The sequence below is a fragment of the Balearica regulorum genome, chromosome 7 (assembly GCF_011004875.1).
Source record: "Balearica regulorum gibbericeps isolate bBalReg1 chromosome 7, bBalReg1.pri, whole genome shotgun sequence".
NCBI classification, from domain to species: Eukaryota; Metazoa; Chordata; class Aves; order Gruiformes; family Gruidae; genus Balearica; species Balearica regulorum.
The window spans coordinates 19,632,327-19,649,024 of NC_046190.1; the positions used below are offsets into that span (position 1 = coordinate 19,632,327).

Sequence of the window (16,698 nt, forward strand, 5' to 3'; positions counted from 1 at the left end):
TGTGTTACAGAACACAGATATATTTTTCAGTGTAACTATTCTATTGGATGCTGACTTCAAATACAAAAGGTCTTGGTTGGGCAATAAGAGCTTGAGGCCCCACCCAGAAACACCCTGGGGGGAAAAATGTACCCCACCTGAGCCTGTAATAATGAACATTTTGGGTGTAACCTGGGGACAGGCACTCTTACCTACGAGATCAACTTGTAGGTGAGTAGATGCAAGGGACTTGCATGGATAATGGAGATGCTATCTCTTTGGGCTAATGGCTGGAAAGGGAAAACAGCTGACTGCTTTCCCATGCTGCAGAAATTGTTTGAACAAAGAATGGTCAAGACACAGAATTATGGAACAGTCAAGCTGATAGCTCAGAGTGCTTGCAACAACTCCATTGCCAGTGTCAGGAATAATTCATGGGGTGGAAGCTGTATTGCTTGGAGTGCAGCTTACCTGACAGGTCTACATCTCCTCATTCCTCAGCTGCCATGCATAGTCTTTGAAGTTGGGGGGTTTAGAGTGTGTGAACAAATGTTTGGGTGATGTGTAGGCATGGAGGGCAGGAGAATAGGCATGAGGTTGGATTCCTAGATGTTTGGAAGTCATCTATTGCCTACTCAGTTTCTTGTGTCTGAAGGTCTCTTGGTTTTGTTGACACTGTAGGTGAATGTGAGGAGGGAAAAAGGAAAAAAAAAAAAAAAAGCCAAGTTCTCTGTTAGGTGGATAAATGATTTAATTTAAACAAATGTCAGTTGTACTTCAACAGAGAAATGAGCAAATTACACTTTTGGGTCTTCATGGGAAGATACAAATTGGGCACAGGAATGCCTCTGTGGGGTACGCAATATATAGACGAGAACAACAGAGTTTAGGCTTTGGAAAATTAGTCTTGTAGAAATAAAAGCTGTTCAAATTAAGTGACTCCCTGCAGTGTGTACTCAAGACTATTCATGTTTTCAGCTTTCATTCCTATACACCTCAAACTTCTCAGAAAGACAGCAGTCACAGTAACACCATGGAAAACCTCAAACTGCGAGGAAAGCAAGAAACAAACAAGTACATGTAAGTACCTATAGTGGTATCCATTACGTATGTCTGTGTGTTTACCTCTTCCCCAGGTATCACCCTTATTGCCAAATAGAAATTTTGGTGGCTTTACTAAGTGAATCAACACTCTGCATGTGGTTTTTAAGGGTGTTTGGTTATTAGTTCAACGATTTTCCAATACATTTTCTCAGTTGCATCAAGGCCCCAGATGAAATCAAGATGTCCCCAAGCAGGAAAATGCTCATGGTAAATGAGATTAGTAATCCGAGGAAGTAGCTTTGCCATGTCTTTTGGATCTGCAAATTTGTCACGTCCACCGCTCCAAACAGCAATTGGTGTGCTTATCTTCTCTATCTCGTACACAGGAGGAGTAGACTGTAAGAAAGGGAGGAGACGTGAGTGAGTGCTGTTGTATCGGAAGTCATGCTTTGAGAAAGGATTCTGTGCAAGCATCTGTCCCTCCTTTCTGTGATCTCTACAATACAACAGTAGGGATGAAGGCTGCCCTCTTAGTGTCTATTTCCCCTACCCTGTTCCCAGTCTACTGTGACAAGGAGCGATCCATCCTATCCTGTGTCTTTCCATAATGCATGGCTATGAGTTATCCTGCAGTTTGACACCTGCTTGTGCCCTTCAGAGGTGGGAACATGGAAAGAGCAGAGTCTGTGTTTATCAGGCAAGGGCTGTGGAGTGTATTCATGTTTATATTTAGGGTAGGAAGATCTTTAAGTTTTGCTGGGGTGTGAAATACAACTGTTGGTCTTAGTTGTTATGCTTGGGACTTAAGTAGCAAGGAGATACTTTAACCATTTATAATTTCACCCTAGAACATTTCTGAGACAGTGTGCATGGGTTAAAGTGACTGATTCTCTCTCTGGAGTCTTTCTGTCTGTGAAATGCAGCCTGCCCTGGTACAGCACAGGACACTGCAAGTCAAATGTGCTGGTTAAAAGTGAAATGATTGTCAGCCAATTGCAGAGGTCACCATAGCTGTGAGATTCATTTCCTCCTTTAATTGAAAGGCAAACCTTGAGGATTTCTGGGGAAGTGAAGAGCTCCATACTCATCTAGTCCAGGGATTTGGGTGTGACTCTTAGCCTTTTGGGAATGGCAGGTAAATTGACATGTCATTGGACATATCCTTGCATCAGTAGGGGACGCAAAACAAACTTCTGTTAGCTGTCTGCAAGGAATTGTCTATGCCTTGTCTGTTCTTAGTTTTGCCAGAACCCAAGGATGAGTTCTTAGGGAAACCATATTACCTTACCTGGTTGTATTTCTTCATGTTTTCCTTAGAGCCGTAGTCATAAGCTTGAAACTTGTCTGCACGTGTTAGCTATTAAAAGAACAGGTAAAATATAAATGTTTAGAGACCAAGAAGCAGAGTGTAGGAAGCATTTTCCTGCCTCTGATTGAAGCCAAGCCTCATGCAGTGGACTCTGAGTTACTCCCATTCCTTCCTCTGGTTGCAGACTTTCATAGGAGGATGGATTGTAGGATGAGTGGCTTCATCACCTTTCCTCTTGCTAACTTTCTCTCTGATCCTCAGCCACCATCCTTGGTATGTTTTGTTATTAAAATTTTGCTTGATTACCTTAGTTAACTAAAGTTGGAGGTCTCTGTTTGTGATGCGGAGTTTGGTTGAGTCACATGGAAAGAGGACCTGAATGTCTAGAACGTGTCAAGGCTTATTACTATTCTGCTGTAATATAAGATGTCTCCTTACACATCTTGTCTTTTGTGTGTCAGTTTTGTTTGGTCTGCTCACAGAGTGGCAACATTTCCAGAGGCTCTATACTTCTTACACGAGTTTGGCTATACATGAGTTGTGCTCTGACAGCAGTTTTGAGGTGGGACTTTAGACACAAGACATTAGCCTTCTTGAGTCTGTGTTGTCTAAAAGACATGATATATGCCCTGCAAGACTGATGAGTGAAGGGTTAAGTACACATCTGTATGGGGGCTTTTGTTTGTTTGTATTTTTGTAATTTTATTATTTTTTTATTTTTTGCACAAATCTGTTGAGTAATTTCATTTCTGAGTGGTTGTACGTAACACAGGGTGTAGGAAAGTCAGTGTATGTCAGTTAAAAAACCTTGGCTTCAAGGCTTGAAGTACCTGGGGATGTGCCAGGAATTGGCTTCCTGTATTGCCTTTGCTATTTTCTTCTATCCTGCTGTATCTGTGTTGCTTTGTAACCACTTGACTTTGTTAGAGACTGGCAAAATAGGCTGTAAAGCCACTGAATGTCAATGGTTTGTCCACATTTCCTGGCTCTGGATAGGTGTATCCTGCGGGACTGACTGCTGGGAATTTTTGTCAGGGCTGTCCTCAGGAGCACACCTGTATTAAGTGTTTGCAGAAATGGGGGGTCTGCCTATAGGATGTATGCAGATATATCCTGGCTCACCAGGTGCATCTGGACACATGCAGTGCGGTTTCTTGTCTGGAGCTGTCTTGCCCTGGTCTGATACAGACCATGAGCAGAACAAGCTCAGATCCACCAGTGCAGAAGTAGAACCCCACCTTTAGAGAATTGGAATCCAGGATGTGGACGGTGGCAAGAGTGACTAAAAGGATTTTGGAAAAACCTGGCTGTTGGGAACATCCCTGTAGAGTAATGTTGCTTGTTATGCACTGTAGTAGTATAAGGCAGTTCCCCACTTGCCGCTTGTGCCAGCAGAAGCGTTTGTGAGATTAACTGGCTTTGGGAGGTGATCCAGGCTGCAACTAACTCTCTGGGAGAAGAGCTTTAACCTGGATCACTTCTTTGTCTGGCTCATCCCCTGGCTGCTCAAGTTTCCAGTCTCCTCCTACTGCCTGCCAAGTGCCTAGACTGTGCTCGCGTTCCCTTCTGCAGCTCTCAAGGCAAATATCTTCATAAAAAAGATGAATGCTGGAAGCCTTTAGAGCCCAACATGCAGAGAGGGCTGATGTGCCCGGGGGAAACGTCAGTGCCTGATACCAAAGAGGACAACTCAGGTAACAGTCTGGTGAGCCATGGGAAGAGTGCTCCCCCTGTGGCAAGTGCTCACAGCAGCAGGTGAGAAGATGTGATGGGCAGTTTCCCAGATCCACAGCCTCCGGACTCCCCTGTAGGCTGTCGGTTGCACAAAAAGCAGCAGTAAGAGTCAGTATGCAGTTATACCTGATGCCAATGAATAATGTTCTGTACTGATGTTCCAGCAGGGGAATGTCCTACGTATGTATCTATTCGACTCTGGAGAGAAAGCAGAAATGTTATAAAGGCAGGGAACCAGTGTTGTGACAGAATAAAGGTGTGAAGGATCTGAGCAACATACTGCTGATGTGTGTGTTAAAACCCCATTTTAATAGGATAGTCTTCAAATATCAGACATCAAATTGAGAATTAGGTTTAGGAATAGCTGGATAATAGTATGCATCTGCACACTTTCTCCATGAAAGCGAGTCTGTTCCATGAAGACATTATTACTGTGGGATCCTGTGGTTCAACAACAGAAGAGAAAAACCTTCCAGTTCTTCAATTCCTCACCTCACACCAAACCCCCATGCATGAATAAGTCTTTTGAAGATCTGTTTTTCTCTTCGCTCTACTCCTAGTGCTAAATAAGTCAGCTTACAAAACAGATTGCTTTTTTTTTCTGTTTGTATTTTTATAGTTCTGTTAAGGACATGTTCCAATTCCATCTCCCAAGATTCCTCCTCAGACTTGTTATCTTGCCCTGAGAACCACATTAGTGACTTAATCCAAGTCAGGAAAGATCCTTAGTGGTTTAGCTCTGCAGTTCTAAAGGGCTGCAATGCCTTTAATTGCTTTTGCATTGAATCTTTGATTCTTGCTGCTTTCCCATATGTGCTTTTACAAGTGGTTATAGGTGGAGAAAAATGGGCCCCAGTCTTTGCAGATATTGCAGTAATAAATATTACACAGGCCAGATTCTGCATACTTCAGCCACTGTAAAGGGAATTTAAGACACACTACAGTGTCCATGTGTTGGCAAGCACAGGGACAACTCTCCTGTCCCATCTGACTGATGCACTAGTCTTTGTGAATCCCACTGTAGGTGGGTGCATTCCTCAGGCACAGTGCAAGGACTTTCTGTGTCTCTACATGTTGTGGATTGAGCTGTTGGGCCCAGTCCTAAGGACAACAAAAATAGGAAAATGCCCCTTACAGTAGTTCTTTGGGACTGAGTTCTGGTACAAGTAGTCTGAAAAGGGGGAAGAGGAGCTTTTCCCTGTTTTTAATTATTCCAGTGTTCAGAGGACCCTCATGTCTGCATGCTAAGGAAGGAAACTGGGAACTGTATTACCAAGAAGTCTGGCTCCATCATCCATTGGGTCTTTTTTAAAGAGGATCTGTGTATGACCAAAATCTGGTCAGCTTAGCCCCAAAAGAGGACACAGCTATTGACGTGCAATATATCTCCAGACTGAACTCAGTTCTTTCATTCTGGGATTGGAATGTGCCTAGTTGTGCCTAGTTGTTGGTCCCATCCCTTATCAGCTGTAGTCCTGTTTGGCACTCTTTGTACCACACAACATCCAGATCATTCCCTCAGTCTGCTGAGAACTACGTTGTAGTTTCTGTACATTTACATGCATGACAGTTACTAGATAAGGATAGAGTGCACAAACGTAACTTCCAAAACAACCTCAGTTTTACTTTGAGTAGGCGTTCTTGCATATACTTACCGTGTTCAGATTTTTTATGCTGCCTCCAGCTATGTAACAGAGTATATGGCCACAAAACTTATCCAGGCTTGTACATAACCGTGTCACAGGTCCTTTCAGAAATCCGATTTGGTGCATGGTTCCTTTGCAGCCAAATACTAACTGAAGGAAGGGAAAAGCGCAACACTTTTTTTTTCTCATTACAGGAGCATTTTATGCAAGAAACTGTTGCTAATAGCCTAGCCTCCTAACTCAGTATTCAAACATTGCTGAAACAGCTTGCCCTCCCAGTACCTCTCAAAATACCTTTTTCCCCATAGTGCATCACAGATCCTTCCTTCTTCATATTACTGACATTGATCCTGGAGGAAGCCATCCTTCAATTTCTAGCCTAGTGACCTCAATGCTTACTCATTTCTGAAGTTCCAGAGATTGTCATGGCTGTTATTGCAGCTCTTGTTTAGTTCCTCCTGCATGAGGCCAGCAAAATACTAGTTAACAGCAAGAGTCCTGTGACGAGACAGTTTCTCAAGTCTCCTACTTCACTGGGACCTTCTGCTACAAGTCCTATATCTGCAGTATTTTCCCCACAGAGTTTGGGAACGGATTTTTCAAGAGCACTCGATTCATCCCAAGCTCAGTATCAGCATGTCACCTGTTTGGGAACACTTCATCTCAGGTTGAGTGAAGCCTGTGAAGGTAAGTCAGGCATTGGGCCTCTTTGAAGGAAAAATGACATACCCTGAGCAGTGGTTCAGGAACATTTGTTATCTTAATCAGAGGGCTTGTAGCATGTGAGCATGTGGTTACTGGGCCCAGAGCACAGAACATTTTCACCCGTTTAGCCAGCTCAGGGTATGTAGAAAATGCTATGAATCCTGCAGACACAGAAGAGACAGCTCGAGTTAATGAAGACATCTTCCACAGACAAAATAAATAAATAAACAGTAGGCAGATAGATAACAAGAAGTAAGACTAGATTTGCAGCCCATTGTCTGTTGTCCGTGTTTGTCTGTGTTGCATGTTTTACCTAAAAGACAAGTGTTGAACTGGAGTCCTGAAATTAATGTTGTTTGGGAAGCAAAGTTCACTCTGAGGTTTAGAGCATGTTTGGACATTGCCTTTATCAGAACAGTTTTTGTAGGCAACATGTCAATGAGGTTTTCATGGTAAAATCAATTCCCTCTAAAGTTCAAAAAAATTCACAAAACCCAATTTTTTTTAGATTATAGTCTCTAAAGGTCTAGGTATGTTTATGCTTCCATGAAACTGTAGAATAATTAGCTGACCTCTGAGTGTTTGCAGCTCATGAGGATCTTTAAATACCCTTGTGAGAGGAAAAGAAAGAAAAACTGTGGAGCTGTGACTTTTCCACATTTCCTTCTCTTTTTTTCTGGGTTGTTTACACTAATGAACTGGCAGATGCTCATTTCTAATCAATGTCCTTTCATGCATCTTACACAAAAACCATAAACATCAGGAACTTTCAACTGACACTAAAAAAAAGTTAGTTGCATTCAGAGACCATAAAGTGAGATAATGCTAAAGGCTGGGACTAAGAGAAAATAAGTTATTAATGTTTTTTCTTTCCTAATTTTCAGTCTCTGGCAATATGTTTTTAAACAGTAATGTGGCCAGTTATAGCCACTCATGAACTATGCTTTAAATTGTAAGATTGCCATTAAGTCACATGACTTAGTAATGTTAAGGTTCTTTTTCCTTGTCTTCTGATATTTGAGATTATGCATTATTTGTGCTGTTTTACCTTTTTAGCTTTTACTTCCCGTTCACAAGGAAAAAAAAAAAATCTGTCTTAATACAAAAGATGAAAGTAAAGAAAATTCCTCTTGCTAAGAATTTCAGAAAAATACCCAGTGCCAGTACCTGAAATACCCAGTAAATAACCACTTTCATGTCTCTAATTACTTAAAAAGTTGAACTATACTTGGATTTGCCATTAGGTTTCTAGGCTTATTAAGGGTAACCAAAGCAGTTTTTGGAAAAATTTTACATATTTTCCAAATCTCAACTCGGAAGGCACTTCTATGTTTGATAACTCTCCACAAACAAGAAAAACAACTGAATCAATGGGGAAACCCACCTACTGATCAGATAGGAACACGAATGGTTGTGAACCGTGAGTGTCCTGACATTACCTGTTGTTGTGCCTTCAGAGTGACCAACATAATATATATCCTTCTGTCCAGTTTTATTCATGATGAAGTATAGCTCTGCTGGAATATCGTATTTACCCATCTCATCGAAGCTACAGGGGAGAAACACAAAAAGCTAGCAGATAAGTTTGACTATCACAGCACGAGTTACTGAATGTCAGTTTTGTTCATTGCACCAAGCAGAACCCATTGAAAGATGAGGTTGCACGCTTTGTCTGCATTCTAGCTTGAGTTGGGGAAGGGAGTAAAGGGACACAGCTGTACTGCCAGGCTGCCCAATGCCTTGGGCTCTCTGCAGAGGAGGTGCTAGTTTCACCTGTCAGCTGCAGCCCTTGGGGAACTGAATTTAAACAGTGCTTTCATTAGAATGGGTTACAAAAGACATTTCTCTCTTGATTGAATTCAGCTGTGAAAGATCAGAGATTTCTAGACAAGGCTGCTCAGCCTGTTCCAGCTGAGATTCTTGCTCTCCCTCTCACGGTACTGTCTCCCTTTTCCTCTGCATTCCATTTCTTTTCCCAGTGTCTGAAATATCTTCCCCAGGCAGTGCTCCCAACTCTGAGTAGTAGTGACCATCCTTCTTTGTCCGGTTATTTTCTCTCCTTGGTTGGTGTAAAACCTGTTCTGATGCTGGTTTAGGTAAAAACCATCAGGCTGAAGCTATCTAGTCCCCTTGGTGCTTCTGTCTTGAGTAATTCTTCCTCTACAAAGTACCTGAACTGCCAGAACTCTTTCTGGCTGGGATTAAGGGTCTTGTGTTTTAAAGACCAAGTGTTCCCTCGGCTGTTTCCCATCCAGACATCATAGCCAGCATCTGCAAGGAGGAAGCCCAAGCTGTTGTTGGGAAGGTTAGAAATCCAGTGGGTAGCATCTCCTAGAAAAGCATGCTGTAGGAAGACTGCTGGCTTTTGCCCTGGAAAAGATGAAAATATTCTTATATTGAAGCAGTAGTTAATGTGTATTTGAGGTTGGGGTGCAGAGTTTAGTTTGTGAGAGGTTTTAAATCTTTTCTTCTTCAAGAAGCTCCCAGGAGAACTATGCCTAGATATTGGTCTGAGAAACCTGAAGGATTTGCTCCATGCAAGAAGGAACTGTTTCATGACATTTCATAACCATTTCATGAGAGGACTGGCAAAGAAACAATTTAATGAGTAGGCCTGTCCTCATCTCCTCTTGCACTGGAAAGCCAACGTACAGGTCCCTGTGTTGAAACATCTACCCACAGCTAAAAACTGCTGAAGGCAGAACAGTGTATGGAAGACAAAGAATAATTGATCCAAAGCAGCATATCTACCCTTAGGTCTATTCAGTAACCAACTGAGCAGGGCTGAGAGGCCCCTGATCTAACTTTGGTTCACCTTACTTTGAGAGTGAGGATGGTCCAGGTGATCTCCGAAGGAAGAGATCCAAATAGGAGTAGGCATCCAAAGCAAATTATTCTATAATTCTAACAAGCAGTAATAAACCAAATAGCAGTATCCAGTGTACCTCAAATGCCAGGTATAAATTTTTATTCCATTCAGAAAATGTGAAGAAACAGATTAAATGCATTTGCTTTTCATTGATAACCTGGTATTTTATCACCTTCCTTAAGAATATCTCTGTACTTCAGAAATTTGGGAATTAATATTCATATGCCTAACCTGAGAGGCTTTGTTGTCAGTCTTCTATTTTAAATGTATATTACTTAGAGTGTTAATGCAAAATCTCCCCAAATCCAGTCTACCAAACCCTCACCTGGGCCACATGAAAGAAAAAAACTGGGATATGGGAAAAAATTATTAGAAAAGTCTGAAATAAGGACAGAGACATTGAATGTGTGGACTTCATATGGATTCAGAATTCAGGCCACATTCCTGACTAGGTGCTCTTGCTGAGAAGGAAAGTTGTGGAACATGCCATTGCATGTGCAAAGGGGAAAGATGGGGGACCCATGTAAGAGCTGCCTCTCAGATTTTCCTTATGTCCTATAACTGCGTCACACCTGTATTTTGGCTGTTTCTGCCAGTGGGAATCCTGAAAACACCAAGAATGTATCCATCGTCTGTGGTAACTTGATATTCCTCGCTGGGGTATCCATGATATCTGATGATTTCACTCTGTGGGAAGCCAAAGGAGAGTTTGTTAAGATGCAAGCTGTCCTGTTTTGGAGGGTAACCAAGCTGAGCGGTGTGGATGTGGGCTGTTCTGTGATGGTAGTGCAAGGCTCCCGGTCACAAGGACCATGGCTCAGAATAAATATTACAGGTCTTGCAAAAAGATGCATCAAAATTCTTCTTCTGACCTGCCTAGGTGTTAGTTGTCTGTATTTGACGCCATATCATGGGACAAAGCAGAACTGTACTGAGTGACTAACCTTTTGGGAGACAATTTGTCATGTTTTGCAAGGCTGATGCAGATCCTACCTTTCTAGAGAGTAAACATGCAGCAGTGTGTATAAGACAGTGCCAAAAGATCTGGGCTTTATGCCATTAGTGAACCCTTTCTTGCCAAAGTGTGGTTAGGCAAGCCAGTTAGGGTGGGTCTCCTATTGCAGACTCATTCACAGCACTACCTATTACACTCTTGCCACTATTGCGAGGAAATCTTTGGTGATTCAGAGCAAGGGGTCCTGGATTACTTTGTGTTGTGAGAATCTGCTGTTTGAAGAAGGGGTTCATCCCCCCTTGCCACTGTACCGAGCAAAGAGGTTGGTACAGAAGGGGAGGACTTTGCTTCCCTTGCGACTAGAAACCAGCCTTTGCCTCCACTGCGAAGGAGCCCTTCTCTCTGGCAGCTCAGACTGTTTGGACAGGAGCATCAAGGTTTCTTCTAGGCCAGTGCTCCCTATCATAGTGCTGGAGAGACCCCTTTGAAGGGGCCTTACTTCTGGCCTCCTGACAGGGACTGTTAGTGATGGGGCAGTGGTAGTGGTGCAGGGAGAGACAATTTAGAAAGAAAAGGGAGAGAAAGTGACCCAGCTTACAACGTTCATGAAGCATTCGGGGTTGCGAGTCTTCCTGCACTGGCTTTTGTCTGAATTCAGAGTGAAGGGTGCTGTGAGTCCTGCTGAAAAGGCAATTGCTTGGGAGCAAAGCAGCACGAGGAGGCGCCACATCTTGGGTCTGTGTGAAAGAGCACATGCAGGGGGGTTTGCGTTAGGAAGAGAGTGGCATGGAATTGTACAGGAAGACCCAAGTGGGGAGTGTCCTGAAGGTTGCCCAAGGTCTGTTCCCTGAGGGGCTGCCAGAATAAGTACCTGTGTGAGGAGGGACTGTCTGCAGCTCACACTGTGTAACAGGGAAGGTTGCAGAACAGGTGAGGAAAACTCTTGGGGATACCATGCCAGAGTATGCCTGAGCACTTCGCACATGACAAGTGAGCTGTGGTTGGTAGGCAGGGCCAGCTGCTGGTATGAGTCAGCAGAAGCTTGACAAAGAAGCATGAATACCTGAGGTACTATCACCCAGCTTGTTTGCCTTTATCTGCCTCCACTTGAGTGCCAGCAGGAGAGGTGAAAGGAGAAGAAAGCACTGTTTGTTTCCTGTCTCCTCAAGAATGAGGTGAGAGAGGTTTGGGACAGGCTCTCTTTCCACCTGCCCTCTCCTGCTTTGAGATCAAATGCCATTCTTGGTGCTGGTCAGTGGTGTGCTGGGGTGAGGGGGTCAGTCAATGAGGCTGGTGAAGGGTTGTGCAGGGGCCAGGAGTGATTCAGGGACTCTGGGAGGAGACGTAACAGGTTTAGGGGAACATGCTTGCACCTGTTCGGTGCCAGCTTGTGCTTTCCCCATGGGGCGATGTGACTCCGACCAGGTTCAAGTTCTGTTTGCAATTAGTTCCTGTGAGAATATGAAATGAACAAGGTGACCATGTGTGGCTTCCTAGAAGCCCTATGAGTCAGTTCCCAGTATACCTTGCCTTTCAGACTGAAACTGAGTCAGCTAGGTCTCCATTTACCATCCCCTAAGGCTTCTTCATCAGCTCCTTGATGCCCACTTCTTCCAAGAACCTTCCCTGCTATCCCCAGATAATTGCATTTTTCCCACTGCTACTTCTGAGACCAAAGTTTCTGCCTCTCAAAATTGTTGGCTGCCACCAGCCAAGAAACCACGGAATGATTTGGTTTTGGAGCAGTGAATAATGGATCCTGAGACTGCCCTCATGTTGCCAAGGGTCTGTCTCCTTTATCTCTTAGAAATGGCTGTCCATATTAGAAATCTTATCACCTCGTGTGGAGGTGAGACCTTGGCCTTTCCTGGGTTAACCAATGGTATTAGATTAGCTTTTCTGAATGGAAACTGCAGAGTGCAGTCTATCGAGCACCAGTTTATGCCGACTCCACCTACAACAGATACACTTCCAGGTTTTAGTCTTTATTTTCCAGAACCCAGTCAATAAGTGCAGGAACACTGCTTTCTGTGAGCTTTCCTGATGTTTTTTTCAACATGCTAATTTTGACTCAAAGGCTCCCTAGAAAATGGAAGAGCGGGTTCTGTGTCCCAAAAAGTTACTGGGTGTGGGACTGCAAGTTAAAACTATTTATTTGGAGAGCAAGAGAAGTGCTGACATGTTCAGTGCTCCTTGTCTACAAGAGAGCTGCAAGTAGGTAGGATAGGATTTTTCTTTCCAATGTGAAGAATTGTACCTGGATTCATCCATGAACCTGAGGACTGTGCTTACACATTCTGGAAAAGCCCTTATGCATCTATTTGTCGTATGCTGTGCCTGCATGTGTGAGGAGAGAATGAGGGCTGTGAAGAAAAAAGTAGCAGCCATTCCCCACGTGAATAAAGACCTTAAAGATCAGGCAAGATACCTAAATGTTCAGAAATAAGATCCATGGGACAAAAGGGACATGTAATGTAATGTAAGAGTTCAGCTCATCATCAGCTTCTTGTAAGACTGCCTCACCAGTAATGACTGGGGACATTACTGCTCTTATAGGCCTGTTTTCCTCAGAAGAAGAGGGCATGCTTCTATGACTGTGGTGTGTTTATGTTAGTTCATCTTTCTGTCCATCCTGTAATTAACTTTTGATGTCACTGGTAAACATCTGCCAAGTTCAGCAGTGAGATACAAGCCTATAAGGTAATGGGGTTCACAGGAGCTACTGTGGACTGTTTGCTGGGGGAGGACTATTCAGTGAGGTTAGAGCCTCGCTGGGGAGGGCAGCCCGACGGCAGCTGTTGTGTGTTCTGCAACCAGCTGGGCAGTCAGCAGGAGTGAACTGGCCAACTAGTCACTGTCCATGTAACTTCAAAGTAGCCACAGCATGCATGGCTGGGCATCAGGGCTTGCGAGAGAATTTCATAGGAGACCTGCCTGTACTATAGTTTGCATTACAAAGTTAAGCAGACTCAGAAAACAATTCTTTCTGAAACCAGGCATTGCTAGGTCCACTAGATGTGGAAAACCCAATTTTTAGTGAAGAACAGAGGTTCTCATGCAGCCACATGTTTCTGGAGTCTGCTTCTAGCATAAGACATCTGCTATGAGAAGACATGCTGCTCTATGAAGTTTATTTGGACTTGAAATGGAGCTACAGATCAAGAGAAAATAAGAGAGTATTCCCTGGCAAGTAATGGGGAAGATGAGCAGGATTTGTGTGAGTGAGGGAGGGATAACCAAGTGATTTTTGCACTCTAAATCTCTTTGTAGGAGGAGTTTTGATTTTTTTGATCTTCAATTTAACCTTTCAGTTTGACTGAACAAATTTAAAGAAGTAAAACCTCCTGAGTCATCAGATAGTTGGAATGAAGCAGAGTTTGGAAACACCCAAAACTTCAAACTTGGCATCAAAACACACTCTGTTCAATTCCCTTTGTATGTCAAATACTTCTTAATTTTTGTTGTCAAAACAGGAAGCCTCACCACTACATACTCAGGCATCATAACACTCTGTTTTGCTTTCTCCTGGTTTACTCTCTTCTAATGGGAGTAAAATATGCCTCTGTCTCCCTGCACGGGAAATCTCATTTGGGAAGAAAAAGTTCTGCTAATGTCTCAGCTTGTTTTCAAATCAGTACCAAGACTAGTTGAGGCAATGCAGAGACTAAATTATTCCTCTTGTTAGGGCAAACTTTTCTCAATATACTCTATGATCACCTGGCTTAGCTGGCATGGCTCACAGACTTCCAGGTATTTGTCTTTTAAATCAGATAGAGCGGGCTAAGTAATATCAATCTGGCAGGCCACTGCTCCCTTAAGCTTCAGAACTAAGCACTTGACAGTTAGGAGCCATGAACAGCCATTTTTATCTAGTAAGATAAAGTCATAAGGAAATATTTGGCATAGTAAACTGTCATAAAAGAACATACTTAGAAAGAAAAAAGGTCAGAGAGAAATACCCTTGAAAGTTTTATAGGCACTTTTAAGATTTGGTGAAACTAAGATACAAGCCATTCAGAAATTCATCCATCTATCCTCGTGCTTTAAGCAGTCTAAAATTTATTTCATATAAGCTGTAAGGCACACACACATCAACAAGTGAAGCAACCGTGACTCAATGCATGTGAGAATCTTCTGCCTTACAGCAAAACATACATGTGCGTGGAATGGCAAGAGCAGGCGATCCAATTTACACACACTATTGCAGTACCAGGACTTTCATTCCCTTGTTCTCAGACTGAATAAAACAAGTAGAGGAAAATTAAGTAATTGTTCTTTTTCTTCTTTTTGTGCAGGTAAAGCTTCTTTGTCTTCTGACTTGAGCAAACATGCACTTCTGTGCATAGCAATAGGCTTACAGATCAGAGAGACAAAAAGCTGTCTATTCTTACACGAAACTGCACAAAACCAAGACTGCACATCTTTATGGAGACAGGCAACAGAGAAAAAGACCACGAACACATACGTACAAGCATCTTACCTCTGCTTTGACTGCCTTGCTTGTGTCTTCTGCCACAGTTCCTAGTCTGTCTCCACTAGCAGACTGATTCACTGACAGAAACCTGCGCCAATAAAAGGAAGTCAAAACACAATGAGCACTTCAGGGTAGCAGCCGTGAGTGTCATGAGTTGGCAGCATGCATTGTGTAGCATGTTTGAGTGCTGATTTGGCAGTGCTTCAGAAGTGGGGAAATCTTTGTGATGAAAAAGATCTTCTGGTTAAATTCACAAACCCAAAATGTACCATGGAGCAGGAGAGTTTAAGAAGTACCTACAAATCAGTGGTTAGGATGTTTAGCTGGGACCTGGGTGTTCCAGTTCCCTGAGGCTGTGGCAGACCTTGACCTATACTGTTGCCCAACTGAGGGGCTGCTCCAAAGGTAATCTTTTACGATGAAGAGGAGGAAGTGTCCAGCTTCTCTCAACATACTCTCTCAAGAATACTGTCTCTGCTATTGCTTTTCATTTAGTTTATGCTAACTTTAACATTGCACACAGACTACTAAATCTGTTTTTCAGTGAGCAGCACAACACATGAAATCCATCTTATTCTACATTAGTTGCTTTGAGTTGACATGGCTTCTGTAGGGACCCTCAAGCCAGAGAAGGCTTGAACACATCATACAACCTTTCTCCCAGTGAGGGAACAAACAAGGGTTCTTGTTTCTCCCTAGCCATTTTCATCAACTCTGAAAACATAGTATCTTTGGAGATCTTTGCCTAACTGCTGAATTAGTTATAGCCAGTCTGGGGGCTCAGTCCTCACTGAAATTGACTTGATGACCATGGGCAGAAGGACACATTCTGTGTCCTTAGGCAGCTGGGCTACAAGCAAAGTAGAATCATCCTATGTGAGGACCAGCCCTTTCAGCCAATTAACTTGTAAGTGTCTTCAGAAGAACTTGTGTTTCATGTTGGACTGATGAGCATTTAGAACACCACCAGATGAAAGGGATGTGTTCTTGGGAACATCGTTGCAAATAATACCATGCCGTTGGGTGGTGGGGGAAGGAAAGGACTGAAATAAGTACAGGATGCCAGCAAAGCCACAGTCACAGTTCTGTTTTACATACAGAGTAGAGAACATTGTCTGGGATGGTGAAAAAGGTAATTTGGTAATTTCTCAGTGAAAAGCATTATAACTTGGCTGCTCTGATGTCTTTAAGTGACAACAGTTTTCATCAAACCATAAATTAATCACTCGGAAGGGCTTCTGCAACATGATGTCTAGTCCCTCCTCATGTCCCAAGGTGGGATCAACAGTCCCCGTGACATTTCCAATGCTGGTTGCCCAACTTGTTTTTTAATGATTTTCCAGAAAATTCAACACCCTGCCTCCTTTATGGACTCCCAGGTTGCAAGACAGCTGCACAGCTGCAGTCTGTCTCCTAGGTGAATCTGGGGGATGTTCTGCTGCTTTCAGTTATATGCTATTGCATTTCCTATCGTAAGTATTGAAAACTCATAAAGTAGCTCTCAAGTCCTCATGCGTTTCCCTTACAATCAGTGAGTTAGTTGAAGGGCTGACTCTCTGGAGTCCCCAGGAACTTGTATTGGGTGTAAGGAATGTCCTTGTCTGGAGGGGACCTGTTTTGTTTGGATCAAGCTCTCTACGTTTGTGGAGCACAAGGAAACAGGACAGGCTTCAGCAGTAGGCTCAGGAGATGAAACAGGCCTGTTGTTTGTCTTGGAAGGGAAAGGGACAAAAGTAGCACCAGCCATGGTAAATTTGTTCAGCTAATGAATTATTTTGCAGAGTAAGACACTGACTTTTTGGTCATATAGTGTAGCCAGTGAACTGTCTTAGTGTAATAGCTGTACCTGCCCTGGTTAGCATCCCAGACTTGGCCCACATTAGCATTCGAATGGAGAGTGAGGGTGTCACGCTGAAAGGAAATCCCTAAATGCACTCTGTTTCTTTTCACAGTGAAGCTACTGGCATTTTATTGTGGAGGTAC

General features: G+C 43.1%; 1 protein-coding gene across 1 annotated transcript; it reads right to left on the reverse strand.

Moving 5' to 3' along the window:
• Nucleotides 1-479: 479 nt before the first annotated feature.
• On the reverse strand, nucleotides 480-14,810 carry LOC104633349 (lysosomal acid lipase/cholesteryl ester hydrolase-like). The gene is made up of 10 exons (XM_075758313.1): nucleotides 14,722-14,810; nucleotides 10,840-10,978; nucleotides 9,859-9,973; nucleotides 8,589-8,787; nucleotides 7,857-7,966; nucleotides 6,442-6,578; nucleotides 5,722-5,862; nucleotides 4,193-4,264; nucleotides 2,312-2,380; nucleotides 480-1,419 (listed from the first exon to the last, which is right to left on the reverse strand). Exons 2-10 carry the CDS (start codon nucleotides 10,969-10,971, stop codon nucleotides 1,186-1,188), a joined length of 1,209 nt encoding a protein of 402 aa, XP_075614428.1. The 5' UTR covers nucleotides 10,972-10,978; nucleotides 14,722-14,810; the 3' UTR covers nucleotides 480-1,185.
• Nucleotides 14,811-16,698: the final 1,888 nt, after the last annotated feature.

Bases quoted from the DNA above. Each gene is read 5' to 3' on its own strand.
- LOC104633349 (XM_075758313.1), bottom strand. From the start codon at position 10,971: ATGTGGCGCCTCCTCGTGCTGCTTTGCTCCCAAGCAATTGCCTTTTCA. The intron at 9,974-10,839 runs GTAAGCTGGGTC...GGCTTCCCACAG, and splicing joins CCGAATGCTTCATGAACGTT to AGTGAAATCATCAGATATCA. The intron at 7,967-8,588 runs GTACTTTGTAGA...TCTCCCCTGTAG, and splicing joins AAAGAGTTCTGGCAGTTCAG to CTTCGATGAGATGGGTAAAT.